A 17,916-nucleotide genomic window follows, 5' to 3' on the forward strand; every position below is an offset into this window, starting at 1 on the left:
TTATTCCATTTTGTATAAGAAAAATTGAAAAAACGAACCAAAAATTTGCGAGTCTTAGAACTCACCTCGCCTTAAGAAAAAATGTCTTGAGTATGATATTTAAATCGAGCTATAAAATTACCGGCAGTGTTGATTACTCACAGGTTTTGTATATGAATGTCGTAGTCGGGTCAGTTTATAAAAATCAATCAAATTTTGTTGGCCAAACTGTATTCAATTTTTACGTGCTTATTTGCACTTAAACTATTTGATTTAGTTTGATTATTTTTAGGATTTGTACTTTACCTGCATATAAAAACATAATATAACATTTAATAATAGAAGTTATTAATGCAAAGATATTAAGGTCTCTAACTTTAATCTCTATCAAAATACACGAATATCATATTATTACATAAAAATATTTCACGCGTTTTTATCTTACTACATATCAAAATTGCGAAGATAGCATATATCATATTTTTTCTTTCCGAAAGCATGTTTAGTTAATATAGGAAATATTGAATTGTATATCAAACGGTACAAAAAATATTCAGAAACATGCATAAATAATTTGCAAAAAAATATATTAAACATTCGCAAATCGCACCAGCCGTACCTTATCAGGTGGGGATAATGAAAGCGTCTCCTGTTGGATGTCCATGCTTGTCTGGATGTAGCTTGTCTGGATGTAGCTTGTCTGGATGTGTAGTTGCCTGGTCAGAGCGTCCTCGCGAGCACCGCCACAGCAGGAGGCGCGGGCGGAATAGAAACGATACGGCAGCGCGTGCGCCGCTTTTATCGCGGCCAGCTGACGTCGCGCGCTAACCCCCGTGTTTGTCAACTTTAACTTACAATGATATATCGTTACTACTATCTTGTATGCAGAAAAATATTTAGACTGTGTCTTTTAATTAATAAAAATTCTTATGGCGAATAGAACGATTACCTAATTTTCATATACATTATTTCTTCTTTTATAAAATTGTGTCCACTATAATAGATACATATATCATTAGGATATATCTTCAGGATAGCGGTAGATGACAAACAGACATCAAAAGGCAAGACTAAGAAAAACCTCAGAAACACATTGTACACAAAAGTTCTCCTTTATAAAATTCTCTTTTATTTGCTATTGATATCTTCATAGTAGTTTAGAACTGAATATCGAAATCAGGTATAATCCTTCTAGTCATATTGTTTACATTTTAACCAGTAAACGTAGTTTTTTCGAGTTTTCATTGAGGCGATGTAATATTGCCCTAAGTATGAGCTTATTTTCTTAAAAACCTTTGGTGAAAGGTATATAAACTATTTGTCCTAAAAAAACGATTACTTTTTGCTTTCACCAAAACCTGTCGATGTCCAAGTACTAAAATTCTGAGACCTACGGAAAGCCAGACTGTTTAAACACATCTCACTTATAAAATCTATATCCATTCATGTCACACATATTCAAAGTTTTAAAATTGGATAGTTAAATAGCCAGTTTTTATAGTTTGGATATATTTATTTTTGAAGAGCTTTTGCTGCGGTTTCCGCATTGCACGTTATTTTAATAGTTATATTATGAGATACTAATGCTACTGAAAGATTTTTCAAATCGGGCCAATAGTTCTTGAAATTAGGTCTGTGAAAGCAGTGGTGGCTCAGTGGTGAGAACCTCGGACTTCAGAATCGATAAGTCGGGGTTCGAGACCGGGCGGAGCGTGCAGGAAATAAATTGATTTTTCAATTTATCTGCACATGTGAATAACATCACCACTGCTTAAAACGGTGAAGGAAAACATCGTGAGGAAACCGGCATGTCCAAGAATCAAAAGTTCGACGACATGTGACATCTGCCAACCCGCACTTGGCCAGCGTGGTGGATTATGGCCTGAACCCTCAAAGGAGGCCTGTGTCCCAGCAGTGGGAACATATATGGGCTGATGATGATGATGAAAGTTAATGATTTGTTTATGCCAGCTAACGTATGCGTGGATCAATATCCACCACACAATATGGTAAATCCCCATTTTAATAAATAAACGTTTGCTACGTATGTATATGTATTATTTGTACAACAGTGATCGCCATGCAATATTCCGTTGTAATTGCGTCGGATACCCGTGGGCTATATCGTCAACTCAAGGTCGTTAGTAAATTGACCCTATTTAAAGAGTTCGGTTCATTAATACTTCCTCAAAATAAACGATGTATCTTATAATCTTTGTGTCAATGATAATGATTAACAGTTAACACTAGCTGCAGCATAACACTCTTATGCCTTACTCTGATCATTTAGAGGTATGAAAAATAGATGTTAGCCGACGAAAACTGTGACACGAGAATTTTATATCTTATACCTTTAAACGAGCAATTCTTGTATATATATATATATATATATATATATATATATATATATATATATATATATAATTGGAATCTCGGAATCGGCTCCAACGATTTTCATGAAATTTAGTATATAGGGGGTTTCGGGGGCGATAAATCGATCTAGCTAGGAATTTTTTTTAGAAAATGTCATATTCGTGTTTTATTCGGATTTTTTTTTTCCTGACATCTATTGGTGAATAATAATACTATTTTGCTTCGTAGATAGCTGGACAACTGAAATAACACATAGGCACTTTTTATACCGATATTCCTACGGGGTACGGACTTACGCGGTGTCAACCGCGGGTCACAACTAGTATTAGATTAGGAAACAAAAAATTGTGTGCAAATGAAACTGTAAGTATTAAAAATAAGCGTAATACATATTTGGTAAGGCGTTAATATCTGCTTTGGAGATTTGGAATAATAATATATATTGAAGTACAAGGGAATCATTTACGTATAATGTAAAAAACATCAAATATTTCTGTCGAATGTAATGATTTGGTGACGTCACACACACACACACATGCTCAACATTCATATATAAAATTAATAGTTATAGAGAACGCGCAGTTGTACTTTTAATTTTGTGATATATCTAAACAGGTAGTATTGTGTATTTTTAATAAATATACAGGATAAATACCTTAAAATGAATTATTATATTAATTGTAGAAGCGATTGTATATTAATTGGGAACAAATTTTATAGTGTATAGACTCATATTTTATAATTCTTTATATTCATATTTCACATAAACACAATTTAAGCAAAATTCCCTCGATGCTTTGACTAGTTTTTGATGGTTGTTATTCAAATCTGAAACTTGCAGCAGTTATTATAAATATTATAATAAATTAGCATCGACAAGGTCAAATCCATTAATTCATTAGTGTCAAAATAAGCTTTGTATTGGCGAGATATCCTTTTCTATTGTTTTGTAAACATGCCCACATAACATAGCTCTTATACAAACGTCATCGGCATTACCACATGTAACAAATAATAATATTTAATGTAGTTCGTAACATAAACAATTGTTTCATATCGACTTGGAGCGAATTGTTGTTTTTAGTTATTCCCAATAAAATATGGAGCCGGACTTCATGGTAATCAGGAGAGAGAGTTTAGTTGTAACCAAAAAACAGTTAAATGGGTTCAGTGATACGATATACTTAATTTTTTAATTCGATTTCCTGTAGAAGCATTTCCAGTTTTGGTATTTTTAATATTACTGATACCAATTCATATGGTTAATGTAGATAAAAACTAAGTCTACTTCAATTATGGAATTAATTATTGTGATAATTGAACGCTGTACTCAAAGGGTTCGTTGATAAACTTATTCTAATGTACCTTATGCTTGTTGTATGATGTAAGGAACCGCTTTTATCCAGTTTCGTGATAAGTGCGGGCAGTTAGTTCTAAAATCGATATAATATGTATAATCATATTACGTTAACTCTTGTATCTTCCACACCTCACACTGAGAATTGAAAAGGGTCATAAAATAAGGTAAACCTTTTCATTACATGCACCACCATCATTACTAGGTACGTTTTGTGAATATAGGTTTTATATATATAATATTAAATTAATTTAAACAATCTTAATGATATCGATCTTAACATAACATTAAAGGCTCGCCTCCACCCTCTTATCCCTCCACACACTTCGTGTATACATATAAAACAATGAATCGCTATCAACAATAACAAACTCCTTGGTGCTATCTGAGGTCGATAAATGACTAGCGTCAAAACTGATCTCGGCTTGCTGTGAAGTCGACCTTCGGATTCGCGATACTAATAAATTACGCAACATAATAACTTGTTTGGTTTATGTTTCGACAACAATTTTTTATTATATCGGTATCGGCTAAGGTAAATTATATGTAATTGTAGATACGATTCTAGTTGGTCATACCATCGATAATGAATAGGTACGTTGGTGGCGATGATTTTATTAGAAAATAAATAAATTCACAAAGCTGCGACGTAAAGCGATCGAAATTTTTGTGATCGTTATCATTAACAATTTATATATAACTAGCTGCACCCGGCAAACGCTGTTCTGCCTTACTCTTATCATTTAGGGGTATGAAAAATACATGTTGGCCGATTCTCATAGATACCGGATAAGCACAAAAAATTTCATCAAAATCGGTCAAGCCGTTTCGGAGGAGTATGGCAACGAAAACTGTGACACGAGAATTTTATATATATAGATTTATGAGATTATAAACCTTTTGTTTTTATATTTTTAAAAAGGATAGAACTATCCTTAACATCTACAAACAAAATTATTTACCAGGCGCTACAACAGCATCGAGGGGAATAAGTTTAAATAATATCATTTCTACTTAGTAAAGGAGTTTTTGCATAAACGAAATCTATAAAAAACGACATATTTATTACAATTGTCAGTGTGACTTGCAGCTTCAAAATGTATAATTAATAAAATCGTAAGACATGGTTCAGTTAAAACAAGTCTCCCTGCGGTTGAAATCGATTAAGAACATTCAGAAAATCACCAAAACCATGAAAATGGTGTCAGCCAGCAAGTGAGACATTTATTGTACAGTTACTTTACATATTTTATCTGCACCTAATAATTTTCTTAACAGGTTATAGAGGGAGCCTTTACTATAATGCTTCATACTTTTCTGGTTAGTAAGTTACGCTAATTATAACTGTTGGCACTGGATCGTTTCATCGATCGATCAATTTATTGAATTTGTCAGCCTTTTCCTTTACTATAAGGAAAACTAAATATGAATGAATTTTGATGAGCAGTTAATCATACGATAGGTACAGGTTCATTCATATAATTTTCCTTAAATGTTAAAGTTAAATTCAGATTGTATGTAGATAAGTACATGTTTATATTATAGAGTATGTCTAACACATAAATTTACATACACTGTAATTAAAAATATCCTGTTTCTAATTGGATTAAATTAATTACTATTAATTTTGTGATCGTTTTCGTTGACCCAGGTTTACAAAAGCAGAACGGGAATTGAAAGCGGCCAGGCCTTTCGGCTACGGCCCTCGCAAGTTCTACGAGTCCAGCCAACTGGTCAAAGGGCCCGTGGACAAGAAGCCCACTGACGCCAAGGCTGTAGCACCGGAAGTGAAGCCTGATGAAGTTAAAACAGAAGATGCAAAGGCTAAGAGGATTTACGTTGCAATGACTTCTGATCGAGGTTCCATTGACACAGGATATACTTGATATTAGTGTAATTTAGGTAGTCGTTATATATGGTTCAGATTTGTAAATAAGACTCCGCTAATCAAGGATGTTCAAGAAGCTGTTAATTCAGAGCGCTTTTACTTCGGATAACAAGGCTACTACCATGCAGATTAATTATGCATAAAACACAAATGTGAAACAATCTATAAATGCTTATAAAATAATTTTTCAATGACAACAGTAACATAATTTACCAATTTCAAAATACCCAACGTTTTTTCCACCAGACCATGGAATACTGTTCAATTTTCCGTTTTAATTATTATTATTTTATTCGTAATTTAACCACTGCACAAACAAAAAGAGCTGCTATTGATGCCTAGTTTTTAATAGTTCATAATCTTTCTCTCTAAGAAGATTTTGAAGCATTGAAAAATTTGCACTCCCCAAATATTTGACTCAAACTTCTAGCCCGTTTCTAAAAATAACACTTTCAAATAAGTGAAGATATCGAGATATGACATTTTGAAGTAACCCAAAAATTTCGCATTCGAATAATCCAATTGAAGCTTGGCGCAACCCAATCGGCAAATAAGAGACACGTGGAATACTGGCATAAAGCTGAGATATCGACTCTATCTCCGACGTGATGACCCCGATCGCACGTAATGCGATTAGAGGAGACGGCAGCCGATCAGTTGCGTTACGTGTGCCCTGTACGTGAAATTATCGATTCATTGTAAAAGGTTTCTCGTGTAATATAAAAGGAAATTAGAATACCGATAAGTGGTAAAATTTCCTCCTTCTGAATTTTTATGCCGTTTCAACTTCATTGTACATGTTAAATTTCTTATTTTTTTTTTAATAATTTTGGAAAGAGTCCAAACTAAATAGTAGATAAAGTAAACATGTTTACGTATTATTTTATTTATTTAGTATGAGGAATAAACGACCGAACGAACGATCTGTGTCTCAAATCAAAATCGAAACTGCCTAATATTATTGTGCTATTCATCAAAACGACGATAAATGTTGTATATGCATCGAATCGAATCATTCAAATAATAGCTCAAGTTGTCTGCGATTTTCACAAATATTACAACAAATGTAAAGCAATTCAAAGATAAATTTATCTCTACAGCTATTTAAAAATAACATTTTGTTTAATTACAATGCGATTAAAGCAGTAATACGACGCCACCACGGAAAGGGTCAATGACGAATAAATGGAACAGCTCTAGGGTTGCACCCGCGATTATAATGAATTAAATAATGCTGTGAGGTTTGACCACATAATTTTTCAATACTATCGCTAAACATTGGTCTACAATATGTTAAATGTGGTCCAGTATTTCTATATAAATGAAGAGTTAAGAGACAGTTATCATGTAATAAACAATAAAAATAATCAAACAAAATTGCAATTCAATACTTCTGTTCTTAATCGTTTTAATCGATCGATTTTCCTCCAATATGGGAATTTTGCTTTTGCTGACAGTTAATAACGTAATATCTGCTACAGCTTTCATCATACTAAATATTATTATTAATTTCTTATTACATATACACAATTTTGTTTATGAATTACGTAAGGTTCAATTCTTGTCATTTTCATTCATGTAATTTTCGAAGCCTTTTTGTGATATGTCTGCTTAGTTAGGTATATATAAAATTATAATATGTGTCGTACCTACTCGTATTTGTTCTCTCAGTCAAGTAATAAATTACAATAAAACGCCTTTGAACCAATTTGAGTATAATGCGTTGCCATCACTTGTTTAAGTTATTAGTACGGTTCAAACCATACTGCGAAAAGGTCAATCTAAACAGTTTAATACATTTTTCTGCGCCCTCTAGTTATTGGTTGCATGATGTTGTTGATAGCCTAATAATTGTCATCATCAAAAATAACAAACATAATAAAACATTTTCAAACACATTCTGCAATTGCATACTCAAATATCAAATATTTGATATGCAAGAGCTGCGCTGTATTCTTGAATTTCGCCAAATCAGAATGTGTATTAGACAGCGTGTGCATTCTAATTAAGTTAGATAGATATATCGAAAATGCTTTTTCCATAGATTATTCATTGTGATATAAACATCACAGAATTATCAAGAGTTAAGTAGAAAGTTCTAGAACTTTAGCTGCCAAATGCCAATAATTTCCTAAAACTCAGGTCTGTGCGGTGGCGTGCACAGCGGCGTATCGCGGCGTATACGCAGGGAGATGACAGCGCGCAAAGCAGAGGGCGCCACTCACAAGCTCGTCTGCGTCGGGGACAAGTCTCGGGGGATGCTGCGCAGGACCTTTTCGGATAATATGCTGATCAATATTAGAGATGTAAGTGAAAAACGTATGCATTTTAAAAATTAAATGGTAATAATAACACTAACAATTTGTTTTGTTGTGATGATCTTGTACTAGAGCCAATAATATTAAAAAGTAAAATATGTATATCGAAAGCATAGATCTCCATTTTTGACGTGACAACGTCTTAAATTAGGTTGCGGCTCGGAGGCACTCATGAAAAAGTGTAACGCCCGGTAACGTTACGATGAGTCACCGAACTATGATCGGTCCGCCGCGCGCGCAGCACTAGAGAATTAGGCGCATTTTGTCTTGCGTGTTTGTGTCTCTATCTCTGTCTTTTTAGTAAACAAAATATATTTTCAATTTGTATATTTTTGCATTAAAATTTGCAATTCTTATTTTCATTCAATTCCTTGTTCCTATTGTGCAATTTAATAATATTCATATTAATAAATATTCTACCAAGAAAAAGACGTTGTCACGTAAAATCTTCGCCCGTAAAACCGACTTTACAGGCAACCATTTTTCTTATTAACTTAAGAGTTTACAAGAATGGAACTAAACTGAATACCAATTTTATTTAGATTTTACAAAAATCACTCAAAAAATTGTCATTCGAATTACTTATTCGCCATAATCACCAACACCATCGTATATTATGTCGGTGCATTACAAATTCAACTTGAAGCTCGGCCGTAATTGCGTGTTTGAACCATACGGCGCGCTTCCAGCTCCACGGCACTCGCCTTTGCAGATTGGCCGCGTGACGCCGGTGTTCGCGGATGCATCCGTGATGGCAGCGGCTATAGCGGACTCCGGCTACTCGTATGAATTCGGCGAAATATTCTACAACAAGTACTTCACCCCCGTCAAGTATGAACTGACGGTGATTCCCTTCTTCAATAAGTTTAAAATCGAGGTGGGTATATATGAACACACGTTATCACGTCGTGATCTATCAACTACGATGTATATCATTTAGTAGCGGTCCGCCCCGGCTTCACTCGTACATAGATAGCCTATAGCCTTTTCCTCAATAAAAGGGCTATCTAACACTGAAAGAATTTTTCAAATCGGACCAGTAGTTCCTGAGATTAATGCGTTCAAACAAACAAACAAACTCTCCAGCTTTCTAATATTAGTATAGATTTATAAGATTTTTATACGGGACGTAAAAGTTATTCCGTCCCATAATTAAAACACTATTCGTTATATTTGGGATTTTATGGGTTGAACTCGAGGCACAATAGAATCAAGATTGACGATGTAGCCAAATCCTAGCGATAATAATCATGATGGTTTTTTTAAGTCACAGAGCCCTCTATGTTAAACAAAGGAAATAAGTGAACCATGGAATAGGAACTAATTTTTTGTTTTCACTATTGCAATCAAGTAATGTTTATAAAGTCAAATAGATGGCGCTATAATGAAATCATAGGACTGTTACATTTTTATTTTTGTACGTTCCGGTAATTGTAATTTTTAAACATATCTCAATGTAACGGTAATTCATTATTTTACAATTATCTGCCGATTACGTTCTTTTTTTCAAAGTGTAATTTTTCCTCTGAAAAAGGGAATCGCTACCTGTTTTACTATATTATCCATTTATATAGTGTCTCCTTCAACTATAATTTGGCTTTTTACTGGTTATATGTAGTAGCTAAACTTTTAATAGAATATAATTATTAGTTACTCAGCTTTGTATCAAGTGTGAGCGTAGTAAGAACTCGCAAACTCGCATTATTTCTAGAGTGCGCCAAACATGAACGCTTTCGACGACGTAGACGCCGATCAACTCGAAAGCTACGACGAATGGACGCTGGCTGCCTTACTCTACTACGCGCTGAAGGAAGGTGCGGCGTCAGAGCAGTCCGCCAGGATGGCCGCCATGGACAACGCCACCAAAAACGCGGAGGAAATGATACGGAAACTGACCCTACTGTTCAATAGAACGAGACAGGCTGTTATTACGAGAGAACTTATTGAGATCATTTCGGGTGCTGCGGCTCTTAAATAAACTTATAAACGTATTTATAATTAAGAGACTATAGGAAATGCAAACAAACCAAAGCAGTTGTTGTAGGGATTAAACAATTGTTACATTAAAATTCCCTGAAAAAACCTTCGTCATTACAAGCATTTATACGTGACGCGTGATGAAGATCTCATTAAATGAAATAATTTCCTTCTGACAATTTGTTGTCACAGTAGAGAGTGCTACAAATTCCTATTCAGGGCTTAGTATTATAATCATTACTTTGAAACTTTGTGTATATCGCGCGATTCGAAAACGTACTGTAGGATACTTGTCGAAGATGACGTATCCAATGTTTCCTCCCACTATATTGGCAGTATTATTATGCTACTGTGGTGAATTTATACAGATATATAATTATGGTGATCGAATAAAAACGGTGCATTTAAATAAATCTATTTTATTTTAACTTACGTTACGGTACAGTCATATACAAGATTATGTGCGGGTTATTTAAATAAAAATGTACCTAAATTAGTGAAAACACCTTACAATAGAATAGAATTTGTTATTAACAAAACGGCAACAAACATTGTGATAATTAAATTAGGCAAAACACAGTCTCATCTGTTTATAAGATAATTTAGAAACATTAATTAAATCATGCATAAAACTGGTTGCAATTACAAGAAATGTTTAACATATGACCGTCGCTACTCTCACAGTCACGCTAAGAAACAGGCCACCTTTCTCTTACGAAAATTACTTTGAAATGAACAATTTCTATCGTCACACTACAATACAGCCTTCCGATCAGTGCAGGTCCTTAAGATAAGTGTCGTATGTGGTCTGGTCCATCAGCTGCTGCAGCTCCTCCGGAGCGGACAGCTTGACCCTGAACAGCCAACCCTGGCTGTAACAGGATTTGTTGATGAGCGCCGGACTGGATTCTACTTCGTCGTTCTTTTCCGTTACCTGGTGATGAGGTTTCAATTAAATATAGGTAGGTTAGATATAACAATTAAGATTCGAATCGTGAAAGGAAAATAATTTCAGAATGTGCTTGATATTTGAGGAAAAAAAAGAAAAACCTATTCAATGGTGCATGCTATGACTATTATATTTAAAGATAATAACATATTAATAGTATTTTATTTAAAAACATTGATATTACCCATCCAAAATAAAGTATGTAAGTAAATAAGAGATATTAATATATCACACAGATAATTAGTTTATGATTCCACTCATAATGCAGGTACCACTAAACTGGTAAACTGGTTGTAATAATATGAAGTTCATACTAATCCAGACACAGGCGAGTAGACTTCCCCAGCTGCCTTTACGCTCTCGAGGGCTCCACACTCCTCGCCAGCTCTGATCTCCTTACCCACCTCTGGCAGCTGAGCGAACACCACCTCCCCTAGAGCTTCCTGGAAAAATTTATGGGTTCTTCTACAATTGACCTGAGACGAGACAGTATTTTAATACCACAGTTTACGTGTCTCGGTTGGAGAAAGTGATAAGGCAATAAAAAGTGATCGAATGTAGTCTGAATTCCATTATGTATGCTAAAGTTTAAACATAAAATTGTTAAAAATAATTATCTAAGCATTACTTTCAAAGCTTTTTATTATCATAGGAAAATTTCGATATATTTTAGTGCGATTGGATCGAAAATTTTGGCTTCCTGAAGATATTTTATATCCTTCTAGATTCCTAGTGAAAGAAAAAAATGTAGCGTCCCTGAACAGTGAAAAGTTGTGGGACTCCTTTTTTGTGGGGAAATCTTGCACAAGATACCCACGGCCCCGTAATTTCAGATTCCCACCGACTAAAACCCTACTGTGTTCCGACGCGCTGCAATTATATACAGGACTGCAGAAACACATGGGGATATTTCTGCAAATACATGTTTGAAATCTCAAGACGACTTCATAACTATTGTCACGCATTATATTGATATTTGTAAACAAGTACGTGTTATGTAACGTTAGAGGTTAAGGATAATAAGATCAAGTATGAATAACGATAAGCACCGAGTAAAACTGGAGTCATCCAACTACTATGATAACAGTGAGATGATAAAAGAGTCTAATGTTACAAATTTGTTGCCATAATATGTATCGTTATTGATTACAATGTAAAAGAAGTAGAACAGACGTGGTATTTTCTTGTTTGCTTAATCTTGAATCGTAGTAAGTACCATGATTATTATCTTTTTCTTTACTCGTATTTACAGTATGGGAGATATGTGATAACATGGTTATGCTAATGAATCCATTCTGATGACATTTGAGATAAAGATAGTTTACCTGTGCTGTTATGTACATATTTGATTCAATACATTATTTTTTTCGTTGAACTGAAATGGCAATATTTCATGTCAGTTATTTATGACGCCGAAAATTCATTCCCAAACGTCTGTCAGGTGCAGGTTGCGAGTAATCCTCTTTCGGAGATATTTTAAAATAAACTGAACCTGTGACCGTAACAAATTTAATCCATTATATAATGTTTACCGACTCCTTTAGTTTCGATTTGGCCACATTTATTTCATTAATTAATATTTGTACATACAATAATTTGATAGCTAGTCCCATGAATCGAATTTTGGTCATTCACAATAATTATTGTATTGTATATGCAGCGATACCTAAAGTTGAAGTTAGAGCTTTATCGATGATAGATTTTTATTACGAGCTCAGTCTCTATGTATAGATATTTTTTTCAGTTCAAACCGGTCTAAAGCCGGCTGTGATCCGAGCACCGGTGCTCGGGAAATGTTTTCTAAAATCTATTTCATCCACTTATAACTTTGTTGGTCCTTCATGCAAAAACTTTTACACCAATTTGAGTGGCACTTTACACCGATAAACGTATAGAAATATTCTACATAGAATTATCAATTTAATTTGATTTTTTATTTGATTTGATTTTAGTATCAAAACTTTCACGACAGCAAAGTCTAATGTGGTTAATCAAATGCAGTGGATTCTTTGCATGTATTTTATTGTTAATCTAAGCTAATATTATAAAAAGGTAACATTCGATTTTTTTGTGTGTTTGCTTGCTACGATTTAGCTCAAAAATCAATCAGCCGATTTGAAAAATTCACCATTAAATAATCATTCTGGAAGAGACAGGCTGAGAGACAGACGGATTCTGATTTAGATTCCAAGTTTCACTTCACATTACTATGTTTGTTTTTGTTCTATATTCGACTCTTTTTATAATATCATTTGGCTACAGCGCACAACAAATAGGTTTTCATTAAATAAAACCATTTATTTTATTTTATTTAATTTTAATAAAACCATTACATCGCTCCGTTGCGAAGTGAAAAAAGGCATAGGAACAAACAACCATACTTTCCCACTTATAATAAGGAAATTAGTAAGAACTTGTAAGAGTATGGTTCTTGAAGTAACCCAGAAAAGCTAATGGTATAGTTCTATAATTAATAAGGAAAAAAAATCCAGGGGAAAGGAAACTACGCAGGTTGTAATATAATAGTGCCGTTTTTAAATTTGTGAGGTTGTAGGGTGAAACCTTTGAATCTTGTGACCTAAATTTGATTCCTTTTTACCAATAAAAAGTTACATATTTACATAATAACATAGGCTATTTTTAAGATTTCGCTGTCCGTACCTCTCTGTCTCTGTCTATACCTCCGTCCGTCACAAGACATTATTTTGTGAACCGTGATAGTAAAACAGTTATAATTTTCATAGAAGATATATTTCTGATGCCCTAAAACAACGAGGTTATACATCGGTTGGCACGGTCATAAATTTGATGGGTGACCAATTTTTTAATAGTTTTTTTTTATCTTATTTGTACGCGATTTTGAGTCGCACTTGACTGATCATTATACAGGGTCAAGTCATGCGAGGCAGGCAGGGCAAGCTGGATGCTTTGCTAATGCGAATTATTTTTCAGTGCACCTAGTGCCAACATTGGAGCGAATTTAAAGAAGACAGCATTTTCTGAGCAACACAGCATCGGTTGATATGACCTTCTTTCTATACAATGACGACAGGTGAAGCGACTAATTAATAAAAATAAATAATGAACACAGTACCCAAGTACAGGCAATCTGTATACTATTATAATAAACTGATAAGGGTCCGTGAGAGCGATCGCGGGTCTGACCTCTGTCCTGGCGATTACTGTAACAAGCAATCTTAACCCAAATTTGAACAGCTTTGCCCTTTGATAGTGACTCGTTACTACCTCTCAATACAATTCATAAAAAACAAGTGATGAGTTGATGTGAACTGTTTCTACGCATTTTGGCCCTGGCGCTTTCGGAACTTGTTTGTGCTACATGAGATTTCTAGCGCATCAATGAAGCGTAGGTCAATCAATGAAGTTTACTTACTTGAGCATAGTCTGAAATGCCGACCGTACCAATGCCGCCGTCCACTGATACCCACTCATGTTTCTTGGTATATAACCGCCCTGTAAATGTACGAAAAGCTTTGTTAATAATAATCCTAATTATTATAATTCGAATAAACACTAATTAAATTAAAATGGATCGCTTTGCTTTCAGACATTCGCAATATGTAGCAGAATTAGCATTATTGTCAACAAATTTAAACGTTTCTTAGTTTTTCAGTATTATTAAGATATCATAGAATCAATGAAGCTGACGCTCTCCCTACTGCTCATACCTTCAGTTGATCACTTTAGTCATATGAGCATGATGATACATAATACGTTAAAACACTAAGTTATTTATTGATTTAATAAAAAAACGCTTTCAAATTGTCAGAGCAAGACCAAATGTGACATGACACATGGGAAGCACCAGCTTTCGAATAAAAAAGGAACGTAATAATGGCTTCACCAAGTAAAAAGAGGTAACAGACAAAAAAAAATCTGTCGAATTCACAACCTCCTCCTGTTTTGAAGTCGGTTGAAAAGGAATAACAACTACGTAAATATATTACACCAATGTGAAATACAAGTTTCGTCAGAAGTGTTCAATGGATACCTTATCTTGTTCTTATCAACATGTATAACTTTGACGCCGCAGGGGGTATAGTGTTGGCGAGACAATAATTATTAAACAAATATAGATGAAATTGATTGAAAAGTATTAGCTAATATTGTACCAGGTGCAGACCACGAGTTTGGTCCACAGATGATGATGTTGTGATTTTAAATCCATAATAATATTTACGGCATTTTTACGAAAATAAAAAAAACATATTCAAACAACACAACATATATAAAAACATATTTAAACGTAAATTTTTAAATATCGTAATTATAACTATATTTCAAATAATGGGCTGTATAATATTATGGATGTAGAATCTGATGATAGGTACGAAATAAGAATATTTTTTTTTTATATTTGGTACAATCGCAAAAGCTCTTTGCAAAATATACTAATAACCTTTTATTTTCAAATACAGTTAAAAACCGTTTTATATTTTTCTGAAGATACCAAAATCAAGATGAATCATAGTACCTCTATAGTATTGTGTTATCTGTGGTACCTCTATAATTGTACAAAGGTATAATTATTTTATATTAAATATAATTATTGTATTTCGCATAGCTCTAAAAGTCCCGTCCCTGGTCTCTTGAGTTGTGTTCTTTACGACACATATCGGTAGAAATAAATTTAAAAATGAATAAAAGTGGAGGTAGTGAAGATGTTTTTCGATATTTAAAACTCGAACTATAAATTATGTTTCCCCTATTAATAACTTTCTATATATTAAGGCAAGTAGGCGCTCAGTATTGACATTAGACCTATTTGTTATGATAAACATTAGGTACACAGTTACCTTTGTGTTGCAGTGTGTGTGCCCTACGACAACATGAGACGAGGGAGGTGCGGTGTGCGCGTGCGACCGCCCTTACTACACAGCTCAGAGCCATTTTTGTACTGAAAGAAAGGTTAATAAAATTAATTTATGTGTTGTTGGTCCAGAAAATACTGCTAATATATAATAATTTGGATTCTTCAAACCAAGTTTAAAGGCTCGAAGGATCCAACGTTCCAAATTCAAAATAATGGTAATTTAATCATGGGAACTTAAATGATTACACTCATAAATTAAACATTTAACGGATTTTATATCGTGTTTAAAATCCTATACTTATTATATTATGATACTTTGTAAATCCGACTTTTACTCGTCCGACTGAGGTTGATTTTATTTTAGTTTATGATGGTGTGAGTCTTTCTCCCTACGTCTGTTTGATTCTTTTAGAAATTTATCAACCCATTCAAGTAATGTTCTAAAAACCATAACATATTATAATTTATATATAAATATAAGTACACACATCATAAAGTGAAAAGTCAATATAGCATAAGGAAATAAAACAATAAACACACATAAATATTTATTGACGTAACATTAATCTAGTTAATAAAAGAAATAGTTATTAACGTCCAAATTTCAGTATGGACTGTACTTAAAAGCTAAATCAATTGGTAAAGTCTAAGGTTTAACTGAATTTCATTTAAGTGCATAATTAATTTCACAAATAACGACTGTGTCGTTATAATTCTATGTTTATAATGCATATTATTTGTCTATCAATGGATGTATGAATGTGATACTTATATTAGTTCGTTTATATCGAATATAATATATACCATATATAAGATGTAAATTGCAATACAATTTTGACGTCAATGTAATGTTATGCTACTGCTTTGACCTATCACTTTTAGTTAAATCAGTTGGTGGATTTAGGTTATACTAGCTATGTTATTACAGTACATTTGGTAGGCGATTATTATTTCACTCGCATATTTTGTATTAGCCGGCTTAAAGGGTTTGGAAGAGAAAAAAAAAGATATATAAAAAAGTAAATTCTAATCACTTCATCAATTGTTAAATATTATAAAAAGCTAAGCTAAATATACTATAATTTATTTATACAGGTATACATTTTTGTCTGCTTGATTTCCTTTTTGCTCTTATATTGATGTACATTAAATTTCTTATTTAAAATATTTAAGATTGAATATCAAAACATAGAAGGCAAAATAGACTGCTGCTCACGAGGTAAGAAAACGAAACTTAAACTTTTTACACCATTTATTTAATAATCAATTAATGTTCTGTTGACCTCAGTCGAAAATACTTTAGATACAATAAGCACACTCGCACTAATTACAGAGTATGAGCGCGGAGATAAGGGGTTACCAGCAAATCCGGCACCAAACTGCGTGAAAATTTTAAAAGTAATGATTTTTATAACAATGGCTAAAAGGTGTCACTATTTTTAAATTGTAGCTCTTAGACTAACTATAGAGAAGACCATTTTTCTTAATTTTTTGTGAATATTATTTTCGATACTTTAACACGATGCTTGGTACATAATGGACCGTGAAATCTTTTTAATTTTATACTTAAATAATAAAAAAATAAAAAAAATGTTTGTCTATTTGTAAAGTAAATATTTTCTTCCAAAGCTCAATAAGAGAATTTACAAATTTGTAAGATATTTCGCAATATATATCTAGGTAGTGAATAAGATGAACTTACATGAGTTGCAGGCGTGTGGCTGGTAGGACGTGGCCGCAAAGAGTGTCGCTTGCTGACCTCTCGCGCGGTAATCTCTTGAGAGTTCAGTTCCACAGAGTATTGGTGACGCGTCGAAGATTTAATGACGATTGGTATTTGAAATAAATTTTTCTTAATATGTGCAACAATATTATAATATTTCACGAATGTATCATACATGAATGAAGCAAAATAATTTAGCCTTTTTTATAATTAAATTTAATCATCAGTTACCAATTTGGCCGTAGGAGTAGTTCGAAATATGTTGAGTTTTAGCATGAATCACATATTTTTTGTAATTTTTTTTTTGTTACTATGCTCACACATTAAAATTATTTTAAACTTTTTTGAATAGTTACTTATCATTAGAATATTAACGATGATATAATTATTGCGTGTGCCATTCATCATGATTCTTTTTATTAAATAAAGATGAGTTTAAATTTAAATTCATTTTTTATGTCATAGAGCAGGCAAGCGAGCAGACGGGTCACCTGATGTAAATTATTAAATAAATGTGT

The 17,916-nt window shown here is 33.3% G+C and overlaps 3 protein-coding genes across 3 annotated transcripts in view; 1 reads left to right on the forward strand and 2 right to left on the reverse strand.

Moving 5' to 3' along the window:
* Positions 1-719, reverse strand: part of LOC119835844 (protein henna) — a 6,172-nt gene extending 5,453 nt beyond the window's left edge. Inside the window, exon 1 of the mRNA XM_038360880.1 lies at positions 599-719. Coding sequence (XP_038216808.1) covers positions 599-643 — 45 coding nt within the window. The 5' untranslated portion in view covers positions 644-719. The remainder of the gene's footprint in view (positions 1-598) is intronic.
* A 4,113-nt stretch (positions 720-4,832) lies between these two features.
* Positions 4,833-9,893, forward strand: LOC119835658 (ATP synthase subunit gamma, mitochondrial-like). The gene is made up of 5 exons (XM_038360621.1): positions 4,833-4,924; positions 5,361-5,569; positions 7,740-7,903; positions 8,628-8,792; positions 9,627-9,893. The coding sequence occupies exons 1-5, from the start codon at positions 4,833-4,835 to the stop codon at positions 9,891-9,893; spliced, it is 897 nt and encodes a 298-aa protein (XP_038216549.1).
* A 410-nt stretch (positions 9,894-10,303) lies between these two features.
* LOC119835645 (glycine cleavage system H protein-like) lies at positions 10,304-17,433 on the reverse strand. The gene is made up of 5 exons (XM_038360596.1): positions 17,378-17,433; positions 15,659-15,759; positions 14,236-14,315; positions 11,156-11,284; positions 10,304-10,826 (listed from the first exon to the last, which is right to left on the reverse strand). Exons 2-5 carry the CDS (start codon positions 15,750-15,752, stop codon positions 10,665-10,667), a joined length of 465 nt encoding a protein of 154 aa, XP_038216524.1. The 5' UTR covers positions 15,753-15,759; positions 17,378-17,433; the 3' UTR covers positions 10,304-10,664.
* Between the last annotated feature and the right edge of the window lie 483 nt (positions 17,434-17,916).

This window comes from Zerene cesonia, chromosome Z (assembly GCF_012273895.1).
Source record: "Zerene cesonia ecotype Mississippi chromosome Z, Zerene_cesonia_1.1, whole genome shotgun sequence".
In the NCBI taxonomy this organism is placed as follows: domain Eukaryota; kingdom Metazoa; phylum Arthropoda; class Insecta; order Lepidoptera; family Pieridae; genus Zerene; species Zerene cesonia.